We start from the raw sequence: 20,336 nt of genomic DNA on the forward strand, positions 1-20,336 counted from the left end.
CCCAGTGTGCGAGTGTTAGGTTGGACCCTAATACTCTCCAGGGTGGTTAGGAACATGGAGTGTTAGTCTTGGGACATGGTTGGGGACCTATAGCAGGCTACGATCTGAATCGCTGTCTTACTCAGTGTTAGCTGCACCTGAAGTATCTCAGATGCATTATGTTGGGCTACCAGTCTGGAGGTGTGAGCATCCATTATAAATATGGAATCACCACCGCCTTTGGAGCTTTGGTCTATGGAATGAGTTATACTAAAATAACTAAAGAACTGAAAAAAAAAAATGACGGAAGAGACCAGGATCCACCACTCAAACAAAATTTAATAAAACCTCTAGCGCCTCGGCAAGAAAAGCAGCTAAAACAGCACAAAAAAATAGTGTAGTGCAAGCTAGCACAGGAGTGTATAGCAGTATTAAAGGAAATACAGTTTAAGTGCAATTTATTTAAAATGTATTCTGAACTGAATTCAATTATTGTTTTATTCAACTTTGAACAGTTAAAATGTGGCAAAAAATGTACTTATCAGCCGAGAAGAACACTCAGTCAGAACACTGGGAGATTCGAGCAATGTGTGTGTTAGTAAAGTGAAAGGGAGAAGGGAGGAGCAGAAAATAATTCAAGGTTAAGAAACTAAGTGAATTGACCTTCTCAAATGTTCTCTCTGTATTAGGTAGAATGAGCTAATGACACTAGACTGGGAGGAGTGTCCCAGAAAAATTTACAGTAGGGGCGGGCAACTGCAAAGCCACCAAATATAAGAACAAGACACCAATGGGGTGGGGGGAATTTCTGTATATTTTGCACTCATATATGTTGCTTTGTGAAATTATCTCTCTCTCTCTCTCAATTTCTCTTCTGGGTTCCTAATAACTTGATGGGAATGGACCCCATTCCTAAGTCAAAGTATGATTAAAGCTCAAGAAGTTAGTATTGGTTTAATCTTTGATGTTAACTACAAGTGCTTTTTGCAGCACCTGCAGTGTACCCAGTAATGACTCCTCCTGCAGTTTATACAGAGTTACAATTTCAAATACTTTTTTTCAAGACCCATTGCTCCTACTACTATTGGAACCGTCTGAGTATCCTCTTTCCCCATTGTCTTTGTTTCTGTCTGCAAATCCTGGTATTTAATGACTTTGTCTCTTTCTGTATGTGAAACACTATAGTCACGGGGTATAGTAGTTTCAATGATCAATGCTACTTTTGTTTTCTTTTCATGGACTATTATATCTGTTTTTCTCAGATCTATTTTTTGAACTGTTGGTAATGGGGAATTCATGTAAAGTAAATTTCATTATTTTCTATAATGCTTTGTGGTTCATGTTTCCAGTGTTTTTCAGCTAGTTCAATATTATTATGTTTGTACAGTCCCCAATGCAACGGTCTTGCCGCATTATTATGTCTTTCAGTATACAGTCCTCCTGCCATTAGTATATCACAGATAGCAACTAGATGTTCGACTGTTTCCAATTCTGTTTTGCAAAACCTACATTTGTCTCTTTTTCCCATATGTTCAGTGGAGTTTGTAAATCAGCATGTATGTAGTCCAGTATCTTGGGCCGCCAATATTAACCTTTCATCTCTTGGTTTAAATTCACCTCTCCTTAACCATTCCTGTGTTCAATCCTAATCAACATGAGGTTGTTCCAAGAGTTTTCTATACTTACAACTGTATTTATGCATTTTGCACATTGTGTGCCTTCTCTTCTTATCCTTTACCTTTTATTCTTTCTTTTGTTTTTTGGCACATTGATTTGCTGCCTGGGTTTTATCTACTTCTGGTTTGATTTCTAATCCCCTTTGACGCCTATATACTTCTGCTAAACTAAACTCGGAAATTATATGAGACGTATTCTCCTCATCCTTTAAAACTTTCACTAAGTTTGAATCTTGTGAGGTCAGCAGATATGCATGCAGTTCTACAATTGCAGATCTATACATGTAATCAGTTTTGAGGAGGCCCATACCTCCTTCAGCACTGAGAATATATAGTGTTGGTATACACCAATTTTGATAAATCATTTGATGAGCATGAAGCATCCTCCTCGTTTTCCTGTCCAACCTGTTCAACTCCTTTTGGGGCCAGTCAGTTACTCCAAAACTGTACATTAGGACAAGAAGAGCAAATTGGTTTATAGCTTGAACTTCGTTCCTAGATGTCTATGCTGTTTTCAAAAGCCTTCTAAAATACAGTAAAGTCTCACCTAACTGTCAGCAGTAGGGATTAGTAGATTCCTGTTAAGTGTATGTTCCGGTTGCTTGAGATATGCTTTGCGATTTTTGATTGGCTCGTACGCCGGTATACAAGCCAATCAAAAATCACAAAGTGGAGCCATTTCTACTCTGCGTGGAACTGTGGGTTGTTCCGCATTGAATAGAAGTGGCTCCACTCTACCATTTTTGATTGGCTTGTATGCAAGCCAATCAAATGGCAGTTGCTTGAGTCCCGGATAACAGGGATTTTACTGTATTCCTTACTAAGTGTTATTCCCATTTGTTCTTGTTTTATAATTGATTCTTTATCAATTATGAAATATTTATACACTCCCTCTTGTTTAGGTTCTTTTATATCACATTCCTGTCTCAAACTGATGTTTTCTTGGTGCTGCAGCTTTCCGGGTTTAAAGGTTGCTTTTGCACATTTATCAAGATCAAATGACATTCTTATATCATCTGAAGAAGTTTTGACCGCTTGCAGCTGTGCTTTTAGCTCCTCATCTGACAAACTATGCAGTTTTAAGTCATCCACAAAAATAAGATGAGAAGTCTTTGCACTTCGTTGTTTTGTGGTAGCCAAATTGTACCCATGACCTAATCTGTTTAGTAGACAGGTTAATGAGTTAAGAGCAAGACAAAAAAGCAGCGGTGACAGAGTCACCTGGGTATCCTTTATCTTGGCTTAACTGCAGAGTGATTTGCCACTGTTTCTTGGTCACTGTAATGTAATCAATCAGAGTAGGGTATATCTTGTACAGTTTTAAGCACTATTTTATCCACAAATCTGGGATACTTTCAAATGCTTTTTTGTAGTGTATCCATGCCATAGATTCTTCCCCTTTTTATAGTTTCGTTATGACTTTAACAACAAATGATCCTTTGTTCCATATGACTTTCTTGTATTACCCTTTTGTTCTACTGCTATGATTGAGTTTTTTCCTAAGTGAATATAAACTCATGTCTGTATCAATTCCAGTGTATAGTTTATAGGTTGTCGGAAGGCAATTTATTGGTTTATAGTTTTTAAGATAGCTTGCAGGTGCACTCTTACGTAGGTGCATTGTTTTTCCTGTAGTAAACCAGATTGGTGTCTGTTCAGGATGCACATACAAATAGTTCTTACTCACTTCTGAATCTTCATGTAGAGATATTAATACTTTTAGCCAGAAGTTAGGTACTGTATCTGGGGTTTTCCAATTAGGACCTTTTAACTTTGTTTCATTCTCTCTGGCCTTTGCTTCATCCCATTTTATATTCTGTACATTTAATGAACTCATCATCACTGGCTTGGTTTCACAGCTACCTGTCAAGCCATAAACAGGCTACCAAATGGGAGAACAATCTCTCTCCTCCATTGCCTGTATCCACTGGTGTACCCCAAGGATCCATACTTGGTCCCCTCCTCTTTGTCATATTTTCCAGCAGTCTAAATTCCGCAACCCAACTTGCTACAATTAAACAGTATGCAGATGACACATCTATTATCTCTGCTGCCTCCTCCCACCAGGAACTTCAAGAAAAAAACTCAAAAATCACTTGAAATTGAAACTTACCTTTCTAACCACCAGCTCATTCTAAACTCAAATAAGACTAAGTTAATGATTTTCACTAACAAAACTTCCAAGCCTTACTCTCCGCCTCTCTCTATTCATTCCCCAAATGATACCAAAACTGAGCCTACAAATCATACCAATCTGCTAGGTGTAACAGTATATGACAGGCTGACATCTGATATACATATATCCCCAACAGTCAAACAAGTCCATGCTAAACTCGGATCTCTCTACAAGGCCAGACTGTTCCTAACATACCAAGCCAGACTAGCCACAGCTAGGTCTGAACTTCTATCCACCCTTCTCTACTGCTCAAACATTTTCATAAGCTTGCGCAAGACCTACCTTAAAAACTTAAATTCCTGCTGTAGTAAAATAGCAAGGTTTGCCATCAACCATCCCTAAAAACTCATCATTGTTCAGTACTTCACAACTTAACTGGCTCGAACTTCCCAACCTGTTAACATTAAACCAACTTACCTTTACCCACAAAATCATTCACAACCCCAGTTTCTGCCCTGTTCTTTCCACCGTGTTCCAACCACATGTCAGTACCAGGTGGCTTAGGTCATCAGACAAGCTACTGCTAAAAATTACCCAGTCTCTCAAATACCATGGTGACTCCCTCTATTCAAGTGAAATAGCAAAGACCTGCAATGCTCTCCCTCAGCACATATAAAATATTCCCAGCTATTCTTTCTTTAAAACAAAAACAAAAGAATATCTTAGAAACACCTGGCTCCGCCCCTGTAGTTCTCCTGGATAACTCCTGTTTTTCACAACTTCTCACATCCCCTTTTAAACAAAGCAATACTTTTTCTCTATTTTGATTCAACACTCTGGTTACAAGCCCTGAAAGCCCTGACAGATCACGTATCTCTGTATTATGCCATGACATATATCACTGTCCAAGTTTACTTTGTTAATCAATTTTTCTGATATTTTTTCTCCTTTGACTTTTTAGTCTCTGTAAGTGTTCAGTTATCTATATACCTGTATTATGATATGCCTTATGCTGTGCTATCACTGTAATGTTTATTTGTTACTTTAGCTATCGTATGACTACTAATGTATAATTCTAGATCTACCAATTTGTATTTTGTATGTTGCTTTTATGTTATGTTTTTACTTTGTAGATCTTTTCTCCCCTGATCTCTGCTGAAAACGGGCTCCTGACCCAGTCGGACACTACCCGGTTAACAAATGTAAATAAATAAATTAAACTTCTTATTCTTTTTTTTTTTATTGTTTCTATCCATTTAGCATCTTTGTTATGTTCCACAGGATCTTCATATATACTTCTCCAAAATGTATCTATTTCTTCTTTTTTGGTGGTGTTGCAATTCCTTTTGCCTTGTTTCCCAATTCTCTGTAAAACTTTTTTGGGTCATCAGTAAACTACTTATTTGGTACTTTTCCTTTATATTTATCTGTATATCTTAGAAGTTTTTCTGCCTGTGCTGACATTTTTATTTTTTTATTTGTGACTGTACACAGTAGATCCTGATTTGTTCTGATATTGTGCATTGCTTTTATCATATCTGTCTTTCTGAGTATTTTTATCTGTTCCCTCTTCTATACTCTTCTGACAGTGACACGTCTGGTCTTAATTGCTTTATACTTTTCACAGTTAGATACTTCCACAATTGCATTTGGCTTCTCCCCTTCCATTCCCTTACTGCCCTGTGTTTTTGTGGGATTTATCCTGTTTACTTCTGTTACATCGCACAAATCTCTCTGAACAGTCCTAATTGTTTTGTTCATTAGTTTTACTTTTTGGGTTTTATTGATTTTCTGTAGTCTGTTTCTTTCATTCGTCTTAATATATCTGTCCACCTCTATTAAATCAAGCATCTTTTCTCTTAGATCATTTTCATCTAAACTGAGGGCACATTTTTTGTTCTCCATTTTCTGTGGACATTCTACAGAAAGTTCCAGAACAATCTTCCTGTGCCACATTCTCTTCAGTTTCATCCTGTGTTTTCTATTGCTCTTTAATATGGGAGCTCCTTGGCCTATCACTCCACAATGCTGACTGTGTCAGTTGTCACAGTTTCCTGTTCCTTCCCTTGCTGTACAACTGCAACTGAACTTTTGTACTTGTTTCTTGTGGAAGTCTCTAAAGTATCTTCATATGGCAACTATTCAGATATTTCCTGCTCCAGGAAATTCTCATTAATTTTGGGATCCATTGCTCTCTCCTGCTGTGATGATGTTAAAATTAGATTTTCTACACTAAATCCTTCACTTGTCAGGTAGTCAATAACCTCACTTTCTATTTCTTTAATTTCTCTATTACTAATTATCTTTTTTAATTTTCATGTTTGTTTTCTTATTTTTTGTATTGTAAAACTTTTCATATCCAGATGCCTTTGCCTGTATTTATCTTCAAATATCTTTGGCACTGCTCTTTTTGTATTGATTAGTTTTGCCTTCTCCTTTGCATAAATATTATACCATATTAAATCTCTTTCTCTTTCCCATGTCCTTATTTTTTCTTCTGATTTCTACATCTCCTCCTATTACTTTTTACTTTGGAGACTCATTCCATCATTCTCTGATATAACCTGTATTAGACTTTCTACACTAAATCCTTCACTTCACAGGTATTCCGTAACCTTAGCTTCTATGTTTTTTTAACGTTTACTTTACTAATCTTCTTTTCTGCATTCCCTCATTGTGTTCTTATTTTTTCTGTTGTGAAATTTTCCATATCTGGATGCCTTCGCCTGTATTTCTTTTTGAATATCTTTGGAGCTGCTTTTTTTGCATTTATTAATTTGGCTTTTTCCTTTGCATAAATATTGCATCATGTCAGATCTCTCTCTTTCCCATGTCCATATTTTATAGGATCATGGGAGATTACTAGGCTGTCGAACCGGAGGTCATTTTAAGAATAGTTGTTTCTTCCCAATGTAATACCATAGAAATGCTAGTCAGTACCCAAGATTGTATTTAATGATGACTTCCCATGTCCAGGAGGGTTGTAGACTCTATCCCCGGTAAGAATTTATGGTGCCCCATCCACTTGTCCAGGTTCCTCTTGACCAATGTCATAGTGACGCACTGTTTCACTGCAAGTGATAGCCTGTACCAAAGATGTGGCAGTTGCTGGGAGATGAATCTGTCCCTCCAGCATGTTCTGTTTAAGTCGCAGGCCAAATTTAGGTCCCTGGAACCGGTAGCCCTCGTCCCATTTGATTTATGGATATGCAGTAAGTTCATTAGGTTTGGGTCTTGGATTGCTCTGTAGCCCAGGCATAAGTGTCCCCATGATACGGCATATAGTGTCAGGGACTTCATTTGGTCTTTTTTAAGACCCATGCTGGAGCCCCTTTATCATCTTTGTTAGAAACCTCTGAGGTCTTTCTAGTTGCTGTATTTTTTTTATACATTTCAAAAATGTCTAGATTTTGTTCTTTCTTTTCACATTTCCGTAGTTGCTTCTTTTTCCAAATAGCATAAGGTTTCTTGGACTATATAATGTTTTTCATAAATCTGTTGTATTAATGAAAACAAATTTTTATATGAAACTTCTGACAATTTTTCTTGTGCAAGTATTTTTTCTTTCCTCTGATTTCTCTCTGTCAGGCTTTTTGTTTATCTTATATTAACAATGCATACTTTCTTTTTTATCCTCAATAGTCCATTCTGTCATAGGAAGTTACTAGGTTATTGGCCCTGAGGCCGTTACAAGCCTAGCCAAGAATTTAGCCCTATCATCTTTATGGCTCTTTTCTGGCTTATCAATTTTTATGGACTACTATTTCCTTCTACAACAGGGGGGGGGGGGTCTGGCCTGGCCTGGCCCCATTTTAGGAATGTTTCTGTATCTTGAGGATTCTACACTTTCATTTTTTCCATTCCTGACACCAGTGCGCCTAGCAGGATTGGCCACTTTTTATTCAGGGTCTTGTGCACCCAGCTGTCTTTTTTTATTTTCTAACCTACTGCTGTCCATGATACATGCTATATAAAATGCAGCCTATATATCAGTGTCATCTCGGTGAGATTTTGTGAAAAACTGGGTCTACCTCATGAAGGTACTTACCTCATGAAGGGTACTCACCAAGACTTGAGGATGAATTAAATTCCAGCAATACTGTTCTCTTTTACTTGCTGCTTTATAATCTCTCCATTTAGACTTGTATGTTTCTTTGAAAAATGGTCTGTTACAGTCTTTAAGCCATTCTTGGTTGGGTACCCAAGATCAAATCCCTTCCATGACAGTCCAACCACTTGTTTTGTTGAGGGAAGGACTAAGGATGCCTAACCTTTGAATGAAAGCCAAGTAGTCATATAATACCTTGAATACACCATGACTGAATGTCCATTATATGTAGAATTCTAAACAGTGACCATGCTGTCATTACTAAGAAAATGTAGCATAGGTTCTCAGCTCTGCTTGCCCCCTGAAATCAGAGTTCAAGACCTTGAGTCCCTCCAAAATATTACATTTCTTTGGACACCCCCGTACAAGTTAGCATATGCTGTACTGTACACAAGTAGACAAACTATCAAGCAGCTTTGAAATAATCAGAATTTGATTAGTACATACTGCTTTTATTCTTTACATGCATGTTTCATGCAATCAGAAGCATGTAGTAAGTGATGTTTCTGGTGTGCATTTATCCTGATCCTACATAAAATTTATACTCAATAGTTACTGTGTAACAACATAGTAATTTCATATTTGTTTGGTTTATCCCCACTCCCCAGGGATAATGACTTTACAGTTTAAGGACTGGTGAAGAATTTCAATTAATTGTAAAGAGGAGTTTAGGCTGTTAAAAATTTTCTGCCTGATAGGAGGGTATGTCTTTGCTTTTCATGGCCAGTAACTTTGCTGTGCTGTAAAGTTTTTAAAAGTCTTTGACTTCAGTAAAGCACTATGAGCAAGTATTTTCAGCCTAAGAGTTACAATTGCATGCTGAAATTGTCTTCTGCATAGTGTGGTATGTATAGGTACATGCATACACTTGTAAATGGGGTCGATATTACAACGTCGAAGTCACAGTTGTCCGAACATTGTAATATTGAACCCAAATGTTCGAAACACGGAAATAGCGAAGCCATGGAACACCGATTTTTTTCCCAGGGAAAACAATTGGTGGGCCGTTTTCGCAGCTTTGCTGCTTCCTCCACTGTGGTGCGATGTCAGAGTTGGTATATTTAAGTGGGGGGGGGGGACAAAGCCCCCCCCCCACATTAGATTAAGTTTAAAGCGTACGTGGTTTTTTTTTTTTTTTTTTTTTTTTTTTTTGTACTAGAACAGCGATTTTTTTTCCCTGGGGAAAAAATCGCTGTTCTGTGTGTTTGTACTTTTTGGGTTTCGAACTTCACAGTTCGATATTACATCGTTCGGACTCCTGTGAGTTCGACTATGTAGTATAGACCCTTGTAAATGTATATTGTATGTAATATTGATTTTGAACTTGGTATCTTGCAGAAAGATAGCAACTGCATGCCGGTATTCCTTTATTTTTCTTTTTACTATGTGGTTATAATTAAGAGCTCAAGGATATCACTAAACATTTATTTTAAGAAGTGCCATATCTGGCAGCATAATAGATATTCCATTTCTTGTTCTAAAGACACTGTTGACCTTAAAATTAACATATACTTTTGTTGTTGATTATGTTGTATGTGCAATTCTGAATTTATGAAATGCTGTATAATAATAATATTTCACTAGGTAATGTTTCTCACAATTTTTTCTTGTAAGGTGGAAGGAGATACAGTTACGTTTTCCTTTGAGATGCGAAGTGGTCGTGAGCACAATACTCCTGACAAGGCTATGTGGGGTTTTGCTTGTACAGTTCGGGCCCAGGTATATGCACTGAAATTTCTTAATGCAAACTATGTTTTACTTTGAAAGCAATAGATGCAAAAATGAGTACTAATACAACTTCGCTAGTACCTTCCAGACTGTTTTTTCCATATGCACAATACAGTAGTGGGCTGTCTACTTCATCAGTAAATCTGTTTAGGTCAGCTGTAAAAGCAAATGAGAGTTTCACACATACATAATTTACTTTTTACAGACATATCACAAAACCTTTAAGAACACCATTTACTTCAGTCTTTTTTTTTCTCCATATTATGCCTTCCTTGACTTGTTGTTGACAGAGTAAATTTGCTCAAGGGGATCTTTCTGTACCAACTTTTGACGACCACCTCTTCAGTGGCAACTTTACCCAGTGTAAATATAAAAGACCTCCTTCACTACTACTTTGAACTTCCCTGAACCACAAAATTCAAAAATAAGAGCTGGAGGACTAAATTTTCTGCATTTTCTTTTGTGTCTCATGCCTTTAAGTATCTCAGCATAATACAGGGTACTGATAAATGTTTTGTAAGAGATTCATGCTGTGAATCTCTTCCATACCATAGTATGAGACTAAACTGAAGCTGCTAACTCATAGTAATGATTTGCTGAAGGCATTGTGTAACCCTTAGGGCTGTTCACAGCATTATGTATAAACACAGAGTAAGCTGCCATAATTTGATGTAGTTGTAATCTGCCATTCTTTAAGTTTATGACAAAGGAACCATAGGTGCTCCTCTTCTCCCTTTTTTGATTTATTCTGTCTGGTCAGCGGGTTTAGAAGTTGTTACGTCTAAGAGAGTGATAAATGTACTCTCTGTGAACTCCAGTTGATTAATATGAAGAGCTGAGTGTAGTAGAGGCTAGAGTAGTCTACTTGTGACAACCCTTTACTGGACCAGAAATCAAGGAGCCTCAGTCCTCACCACTGGCAATACTGGGGGATGTTCACTAAGAGGATGACAAGTACACACACAGTATTTCCAGATGCAGCTCTCTGCATCAAGTGCAATTTCCCTTAAGAGCACACAGAGACCACAGTCAGTTCGGGGCTGGTTTCTCCTTTCTCCAGATCCCCAGTAAGGCTCTCCACTGGCACAGCTATAGAGCTGAGATCTCAACTGAGTGACCAAGCCAAGACCACCAACATCCTCTCTGTCCAACCAGTGCTTTGTGTCCCTGTCCAAGTAGTTGACACACACACAATCTTTGAGGTTTGATTTACACACACACACGGGAAAGGGTGGCACAGATTTACTAGCTATGCCCCCTTCTGCCCGTACTGTGAGGTAGTATTCAGTATCAGCAGTCACTCCTGCCAGCTACCTTAAGGCTTTTCCAAGTGTACCCAGTATAATGAGTGATATTAATATTAATACAAATGGTAGTTTAACCAAGAGCAAGGCTACTAGGAGTGACCCACACAGTGTCACCAAATAAATATGCAAGTACTCTCAGAACTTAAATATCTCTACACAGATCAGGCACAATGAAAGATTGAAATATATTTCATAATAAGTAAAAGTACAAGATAATACTAACTTTATATTTAGAGTAACATCAGAGTTCAAAACCACAGGAAATATTTAAAATAGCACTGCAGTACAGGTTTGCACAAAAAAAAAATCTAAACTAAGCTTTACTATATTCCTGACTGAATCTAAGAATTATACTGTTCCCTAATAGCTTACTGTTAGAACAAGGCAGATGATGTAAATGGTGGTTGTTGTAACCTAATGCAGAATGATGCGTCTCACTAAGAGACTTTTTAAATTAATATCTAAAGTATTACTGCTACAGTAGCTTGCAGAATGACATAATTTCTGGTCCTCTGACTTCTAGTTCCCAGGCCAAAACCCCCATTGCTAGAAGCTCTGCCTGTAAAAATATACAGATAAGGGCTTTTGCTCAGATCTTTGTCAGATTCTGAAAGTCCTAAAACAATTGCATTCCGTCATGCTTCAAAAGTAACAATTAGTTCAATCCAAGGACAATAAAGAAAGCTTCTTAGTACAGACTTTGTGTCTCTAGCTGCATTGAAAACTTGAGAGACAGCCTCTTTGTTGTGTAGCATATAAGGTAATTTAATTTCAGATATTTTTCTAAAGTTTGCTGGGCTGAGTTTACCTTCCATTTCCTCTGTTAAGCATATACATTTAAACAGTTACAATTGTGCAGATACACTTCTGTTCTCTTCCAGTAGGGCACGCTGTGGTTACATTTCAAACACAGCACTCTATACAAATACCTTTTCAACACACATGTCTGTACAAGGAGTTTGATATACGGATGACATACAGTTCTAATACATTACATTTGTAACACAAGCATCTTGTATAAATCAATCTGATAGTCACTAATGACATATAATTATTTACAAAATTCCAACTAGCTGTGCTAGCAGTATTTCTTTTTGTCACACTGCTCAAGAAGGAAAAACACATTTTCCATTTTCAGCAAATGTCTTAAAAAAACTAATGCCTCCTGCAAGAACTGGAATGCCATTGGAACCGAGTTCAGAAAAAATTGTTGGATTTCATTGAGAAACAGTTTTTTCATATTACTGCATTGAGAAACATGTCTTCAGTTGTCTGGATGATCTAGCTTTTGATGTAGAAGCATCCCAGAGTCCTGTTTGCCACCATTCATAGCGCTTGCCCTTAGGCACATGCTTTTTTCACAACTTGCTTTCCTTTGTTAATGGTTCTTTTCACTTCTACGAAAAGCATTCTGTACTACTAATTTCTTAAAAACCCAGGTAGGAGGATTTTTGCTCCTGGTCTTTTGGGAACTGTTGTTGACAAGACAGTTTTCACTGCATTCATTCAGTTTTGAAATTCAAGCTCCTTTATGATTCAGTTTCCCCTTTTGTTCCTTGTTTTGTTTTTTTTCTGAGACATGCAGGCTGATTATGCATTGTGTAGATGTGCAGGATATGTATCACTTATTTTAGTTCATCCAAGTCAGTTGAATTTTTTTATTTGGAAAGGCCAGTATGTTCATACCTTATAATTAGTTTGTCTTTGTGCAGTGTGTCTGTTGCTGGCAGTAAATTTGTAGTCAGTGTTACATTTCTTCCACCATCCACTATCACAGTGCAGATTATTTACAGATGATCCTTCACACCAGGCAAGAACATTTCTGTTTTAGAAAATGTTCTTTTGACATTATGCCTTTGGGTGATATTTGAAACTCATCGGATCCTTTGACTTTCAGCTGAACTGCATTCAGCAAGATTTGTTGGATTTGGTTGAGAAACATTTTTTTTTTTCATATTACTGCACTAAGAAACATGTCTTCAGTTGTTTGGGTGATCCAGATCGCAAACGGAGTGTAATTGTTGAAGGGTAGTTTATTTTTCTTAACTTGCCTGCACATCATGCATCTGCATTTATTCCCTGACAGAAAGATCACTTGAAATTATTCAGATGATATGTAGGCAGAGGACAGATCTGTGATGATATTAGTTTATGTGGTGCCTCAGACTTGATAAATTCTGTTTTGGCGTATGTTTGTGTATGTGTGTTTGTTATTTATCCCGGAATATCCTCTTCCAGTTGTTACTACAGATGTCTAGCATCATGACTGGGAGCGCTAAGAGGTCATTCCATTTCAGCTGAGGATTTTAATTGTGTTTTGTGTAAGAAAACTGCTGGTGTTTGAAAAGAGTCCACAATGTCTGTAGAAGACAAAACTTTAAGAATTGATATTGATTATGAATTTTAAAGGTTTGATTGACTTAAAATATTCTGATTCTTTATTCTGTACTAAATACTTGGTTGTGTTTGGAACCCAAATTAAGATAGATTCTGCATTTCTAGCAACATGATTTTTTTTATTTTAAAGTCAAACGTTTTAAAATAAGAAAGCCTTACACACTACCAGATCATGATGCTGTATTATATAAATTAGAAATAAATATTAAATTATGGTAGTTATTTATTGTATTCATGTTTATTTTACAAAAGTGAAATATTTTAAAGAATGTTACAGAATGAAATTAACTTATTTCATTAATTCATTGAAACTATAGTAAAGAAGTGATCTTTTGGGTCATTAAAATGTTATAACTGTATGTAAGGTTATTCAGCTTAACAGAAGAGTATAATGAAGGCGCAAGATAATAAGCCACTAAAAGTGCAGGAAGATTAAAATGTTGATAATGCCATAGTGATAAAAAAGTAAATGCCTTTATTACTGATATTGGAGTTCATTTCAAGAAATTTAATTTGAATCGTCAACTGTGTATGACGCAGATTAACAAGGAAATTGAAAAGCCTTTCTATCCAGAAGCAAAGACAAGTTATTAAAAGCTGTAATACTAGTAAAATCAATACAGCTATTAATGAAGTCTTAAAAGTTTAAGTTCACTTTGAGAATTTGTAATAAATCTATTAGAGTGAAACAAATCATCAGGGCATGCATAATTTTCTTCATTTTAATGATATGTGTAAATAACAGAAAATAATGTAAAGAGTGATGGGTGAAGAATTGTAATTCCAGGTATTGAATGTATTTTACCACAGATATATAAACATTTTTTTCCTCATAAAATGATTGCTGTACCGCATAGATCATTCAGTTATATTTTGCATTTTGGGTAACCATTCTTAAAATACTCTTTTATGATACCGATTTTAAAATAGTGAAAACAGTATCTTTATATAATGTGTATTGGCTTTTTTCATTACTAAATATAGATCACAGTCTGTTTTATGAGATGAGATTAAAAAATATAACCCACACAAAGGTTGGATGGGTTTTAAGACAGACAAATGCAGAGCAATATTAAAAGAATAATAACCTTGTAAGATTATGCAAACTAAACGTAAATAATTTCTGTTTGTAGACTAATTATTATTAGAAAGTGTTTGATTCAGTACTATGGCCACTCTATCTTTAAGGTTTTAGAAGAAATCCATTTTCTATTACACTTAACTGAATTAATACATTTTTATAATTAAGTAATGTTTGTGAAAATATTTCCGCAAATGGGAACAAATGAGCTCCTCTGGCTCTTCTCCTATAGTGCAATGAATGAGCGCTGGAGCTGTCACCTCAGTGGAACAAATGGGAAGGCTCTGCCAGTAGCCTGAAGTTCTGCATTCATGGGGGTAGAAATAATACCTAGGAAAAAAATATATAGGTATTTTCGACAGTATGAAATACAAAAGGTACAAAGCATGGATATCCCTTTTTCTCCAATTTTATTTTGGTTAATTAGAACCATTAGCAAATGCCTTTAGAAACAAATTAATAGAAATTTATAGAACTGATAGAATTAGAAATATTTTCTGATTGTAGTCTTGTAACAGTAACTTTCTTACATAATTTATTTACATATGTTTGCACGTTTATGATATTCAGAATTCATTATCAAAAAAAAGTGCAACTTAAAAAAAAAACTAAAGGATTAATCATATTTGCTATTATGTAAAGAATTGTCTGTTGAAATGATTATAAGCCTTTTTCTGGAATATGTTATTAATATTCATTGTTATCAATACATGTCATATGCAGTATTTCTGTCCATCTCTTTGGACAGATAGTATCAGTGTATCTAAATTTGTAGTTTGCTTAATGTCCCAGTATCTTGTATTTGATCAGATCAAAGGTTTGTAGAAAGATGTAACAAGAAACTGGTATTTCTCTGTGAATATATGTTAATGAAAAGTTAGGGGATTTCATATAGGAGGGTAAGAGGGCAAGACTCAAGTGGGATGGTTTGATCCTTCCAATAAAAAAAGGTGGTTTAGGATTATCTGATTTGAATGGGGTATTTCAGAGCTACACAGTTAAGGCTTCTATACACAGCACAAGCGGATAGCTGTAATTCAAAGTGAAAAAGGATGATGATGAAACAGGGGGATGCTCAAAGAACAAGACTGAGATTTTTGAGGCAGATCCTTAAGGAGAATAACAATAACCAACACAGTATGTTGTATTCATAAATTAGCAGAATGTATTATAAGAAGTAAGCCAACACTTGGATGGAGAAAGATGATTCTGCAATTAGGGGCATAGAGAAAAGGCAAGAGGGGCTGGAATTTACTGGAGAAAACTGGCATATGAACTAAAAGTATTGGGAGTAAATAGAGAGGGAAAGGTAATAGAATGGGAAGAGGGCAAGAACTCTCTTAGACTGCAGGCTAGATATTGCCTTGCCTATCAAGTATTGATACCAGAGTATAGACTGAGAGAAAGTAATAGGGCAATCCTAAGTGAAAAACTAGCACTGGTAGAGTTTTAGTAAAACCTAGAACAGAAGCTGCTGTTAAAAAAGGGATAATTAGTAGGGCATATAAAATATTACATGGTAACTATAGGGAACAATCAGAGGAGGTTACAAAGGATTTGAAAGAGACTGGATAAGCAATTCCTAAAGAAACAATGGGGGGGGGGGTATATGTATGAATCCCAAATATGCAACAAAGTCTAGAAGATTTAGGATCTTTGCTTGGAAGTATTTGTGTAGGTATATTTATACCATGAGCAGACTCCAAATAATTTTTCCTCGGGTAGATTGCAAATGTTGGATGCATGATGGGGGATGAAAGAGGTAATTGGGAACATATTTTTTTGAGAGTGTAATGAGTTGACATACCTTAAAAATTCCCTGTAAACTACACTATCAGAAGTTGTGGGTGAGCCAGCTGGTGTAACTAATGAATTATTTTTTTTTAGCTCTGGTACACAATCCTGGGCCTTCATTATTAGCCTTTCATCTTTTGGCTTCAGTTCACCTCTCCTTAACCATTCCTGCACCAAATCTTAGTCAATATGTGGTCGTTCCAGGAGATCTCTGTTCTCGCCACTGTATTTATAGATTTTTCCTAATTTTTTCCCTTCTCTTTGTATGCTTCTTTTATTCTTTTTTGGACCTAGTCAGTTGCTGTTTGATTTTTGTTTTCTTGCGGTTTGATTTCCATTCCCACTTTCGACCAAAATGCTTTTGCCAAACTAAGAAGGGATGTCATCTCAGACTTCTTTTCTTTATGTTTTAATATTCTGTATGGTGTTGCATCCAATGTTGTTTTTTTTCTGCATGACTCAATATATTGGTTATCAGATCTAACTGGATCTGACTTTTGCACTTTTTTCCACGCTCTTGGATCAGGGACTCAGGCTCGTCTCCTACCCACAATTCCCTCTTTCCCCTGCAATGCCTCAGAACTTGTTTACTGTCTGAAAGGTCTAGATGTGATCTGCATTCACTGATCAAATACAACTAAGCTGTATTTTTAAATATTTTTGGCTATGTTTTGGTAAAGCTTTAGGTCCTTCATAGTTTTCATTACCTGTCCTTGTCAAGCTAATGTTTTTGTTTTTACCAATTCTAAGAATCTTCTATTGTCATAGTTTCCTGTGGAAGTTTTCTTTCCTCCTTTATCCTATACCATGATTAAAAAAATCTTTATAACTTTATTTTACTGTCATTACTGTTGTAGTATTGTTCTAGGAGCTAAGTGTTTGTATTTGCTAGTTTAATGGATAGTGTTGTAAAGGACTTTATTCCTTATTTTGCATATGAGTTGCATATCTCTTGCTCCCATCAATATGTCTGACAAGGCCTCTGACTTAAAAAATAAATAAATAATAATAATGCAATGCCTATGGGCCTAAGATTCCCTCCATAGGACACTCATGATCTGTGTTTTCCTCTTGGGGTAGACCAATTGAATTTGAGTCCTGTTCCTCTTTTGGGGCCAGAGCTGTGGTGCATCAAAGAAACTGGTCTTAAAGATTTTCTCCTTGCCCAAGTGTAAGACTCAACTCCTCTTGCTTTTACTTCAAGATCTTGTCTCTCAAAGAAAGTACACAAGTCAAAATAGGAACACAAAGTTTATCTATGAAAGAAGTCTCCAGGGCTAGCTCAGAAGAATCTGAAACTGTTGGATCCATCACCAGGGCATAAGCAGGGTGAGGTCCAGAAACCTTCTCCAGCATACTGCTTCTCCCCCAGAATCTTCAGTGGCATCTTCATACAACTCATTTTGGACATTGATAAGTCTTTCTGAAGCTATAATTGATAGGATGATGAGGAAGTTTCTTCAGACTCCTGTTCGGCTGGAGGGGTCCTCCTGGCACCCCCCTCCACTGGGATCTCCAGGTTTGTCCGAGTTGGTTCTCCTTTTGGTTACTCCTTCCCTGGTCCAACCGTTGGTCCTAGGTTCAACAGTTATGAGTGGCATATGTAAGAAAATTTTGTCAGAGCTAACAGCGGCTTCCACTTCGACTCTTACAGGTTCCCTTACCTTTTTGATGTGGGCTCCTGAAGATCATTAAGGGTGTCAGTGCAGTGGTATGGGAGTTGAGTTTGGTACCGAGGTTTTTGCACTTCCAGACGTCTTGAGTCCATTTGAAAGCATTCATTCACTGGGAAAAGGTGAATTACTCTGCAGATGCAAGAACCCTACCATTTACTTTTGCCTTTCCTCATTTTGTGTTATTTTTCCAAAATATTTATTTACAAAAAATGTGCACAGCTTGAACCAAGAACACTAAACTGGGCATCTGCCCTTGTAAAACATGTGAAAATACTATTTTAATTAAAATATATCCGTATACTTTTACACCCCATCCCCACTGCAGCAGCATGTGATTACATTATATTAACTTTGTCTTACTTTTGGACTTTCCAAGGTAGCTGCACCCTGATCAACAGCTTAACTTCAGCTCTCCCTGAAAGACAAGGGCCACGAACTGTGTCACTTTCAGTAAACTTGGTTACTGATTAGTGAGTGCACTGTCTGGATGCCAGCAAAGGAGAAACTAAGAGGGCATGAAAGAAATTAATCTAAAAAAGATGAAGAGAAAACAGTGAATGGGAAGAATCATTTAGCTGATCACAAAAAAGCATTTCAAGCTCCAGCTTTGGTGCAAGATGTGGAATCTGTTAATCTAGAGGAAACAAAATAAGTCAAATGTGCTGTCAGAGCTCATGAAAATAAATGAAACCCTGATAGAGTATATCAACTCAAGTAAATGATGTAAAAATAGAAGAAGCTTTTAACAGATAATCAGATGAGCTGGTAAAGCTGCAAAAATCAGAGGTCGAAATTAAGAAAAGGTTGGCTGAATATGAGACTGTTAAACTAGAGCAATTTCAAAAATTGTAGTATTAGAGGACAGAACATGTGGCAGCAAATGTGAGATTTTCTGCTCTGCCAGAGAAACTAGAAGGAACATAATACTGTACTAATTTTATGAAAGCACAAATGAGCATCTGGACTGGTATTCTACAGCAGGAACTATTAATTATCAATTGAAAGGGCACACCATGTGTATGCTGCAAAGCTGGCCATGAGAAAGCAGCCAAGATTTGTAAAGATATAAACCTACAAGCCAAAAGAGTTGACCCTAACAAAACTTTGGCAGTAGGGAAGAAGTATTAAAAGTTGCAGACATTAGAATGCTTGTGGAAAATGATTATTCTCAGTATGCCAGAGAGAAGAGAAACAAATTTATTTCAGCTGTCGGAATGTTGAGAAGCAGGTGTGAGATTTAAGCTGTTGTATCCAGCTGTCTTCAGAATATTTTTCCTGGAGGATCAAAGTCATTTGTTGATGCAGAACAGGTTAAGGAGAAAATTAAAAGATATGTCCAACAAATATTGAGCTGTCAGGCAGAAGGGTACTGTACTTCTCATTTTTCTGATAATAAAGAACACGGAAAGACACTGTCAGTGAAACCTTTTCCACTGTTCCAAAAGAAAATGCTTGAGAGACAAAGGGGGAAAGCACAGTAGTTGAGTAGAAGAATTGGAGGTACCTTGGAATTGAAATGGAATCCTGAGCTTGGAAGATGGAGATGAAGAGGAAGCTGACCAGCAACACAGAAATTAGTGAATAAACGTGACAATTCCAAGCATGAATCTCATTTTTGAAGTACAGCTGTATAAGATAAAGTGAGAAGAATGGATTTTTGTTAACTTTGCTAAAACTTGTGGGGAACTGAAAGGCATTTGCCTCACTTCAAGTTATTAATGTTTAGAAGGACACTGAAGGGAGGAAGAAGGAAAGTTAACTGTAAATAAATCAGTTTCTGTTTTTAACAATATTTCTATGAAAGTTTTCATGAGATAAATTTCATGTTTTATAGTAAAGCATTTTTAGTCTTTTATGTGATTAAGATAGTAAAGTAAACATATACCATTTTTTCCATTTCTTTGTTAGTATTAAAATGTAGACATTACAATGCAAAAACAGAAAAAAGACCAGACAAAATCATGTTTAAATTAATAGGCTCTTGAGGTGAGGAATAGGGTGCAAACGTACACAGATGATTATGTTAGAGATGTGTTTTCTTTCACTTTTGCATAAGTGACTGTGTGGATTAAGACACTTGGCTTAATCTCCTAACACATTTTAAGTGCAAACAATTGATATGAGAATACTGAATATAATGAAAAGTTTTCCTACAGCAATACATGTTTCACCTTCTCTTTAAAAGCCTATAGCTGAGGACTCTATTTTTCTCTCATATTTCTGGGACAAGCTGATGGGGCAATAAACAACCAGAACACTGTTTTTTTCAAAAAGTTAATGTTTTCTGAAAGCATGCAAGTTGCTTTTCACTTCTGGGAGGAGAATAAAGATGAAAAAAGAACAGACAGCAATTAATGTAAGTAGAAACACAGGCAATAATATACTTCTTAGCAAGGATAACCTCAGTTTTAGGCTAATTAAGGTGTGTATTTGACACAAGTGTCCCTATTATTTTGAAGATGTACATATTTTTT

The 20,336-nt window shown here is 36.4% G+C and overlaps 1 protein-coding gene across 2 annotated transcripts in view; it reads left to right on the forward strand.

Moving 5' to 3' along the window:
• The window catches only part of HECTD4 (HECT domain E3 ubiquitin protein ligase 4), a 5,422,508-nt gene that overhangs the window by 2,161,387 nt on the left and 3,240,785 nt on the right, over positions 1 to 20,336 (forward strand). For both annotated transcript variants that reach the window (XM_044068422.1, XM_044068423.1), the window contains exon 23: positions 9,494 to 9,598. In XM_044068422.1, the coding sequence (XP_043924357.1) occupies positions 9,494 to 9,598 (105 nt within the window). The remainder of the gene's footprint in view (positions 1 to 9,493; positions 9,599 to 20,336) is intronic.

Source organism: Protopterus annectens, chromosome 4.part0, assembly GCF_019279795.1.
Source record: "Protopterus annectens isolate FY-2018-M chromosome 4.part0, PAN1.0, whole genome shotgun sequence".
NCBI classification, from domain to species: Eukaryota; Metazoa; Chordata; order Ceratodontiformes; family Protopteridae; genus Protopterus; species Protopterus annectens.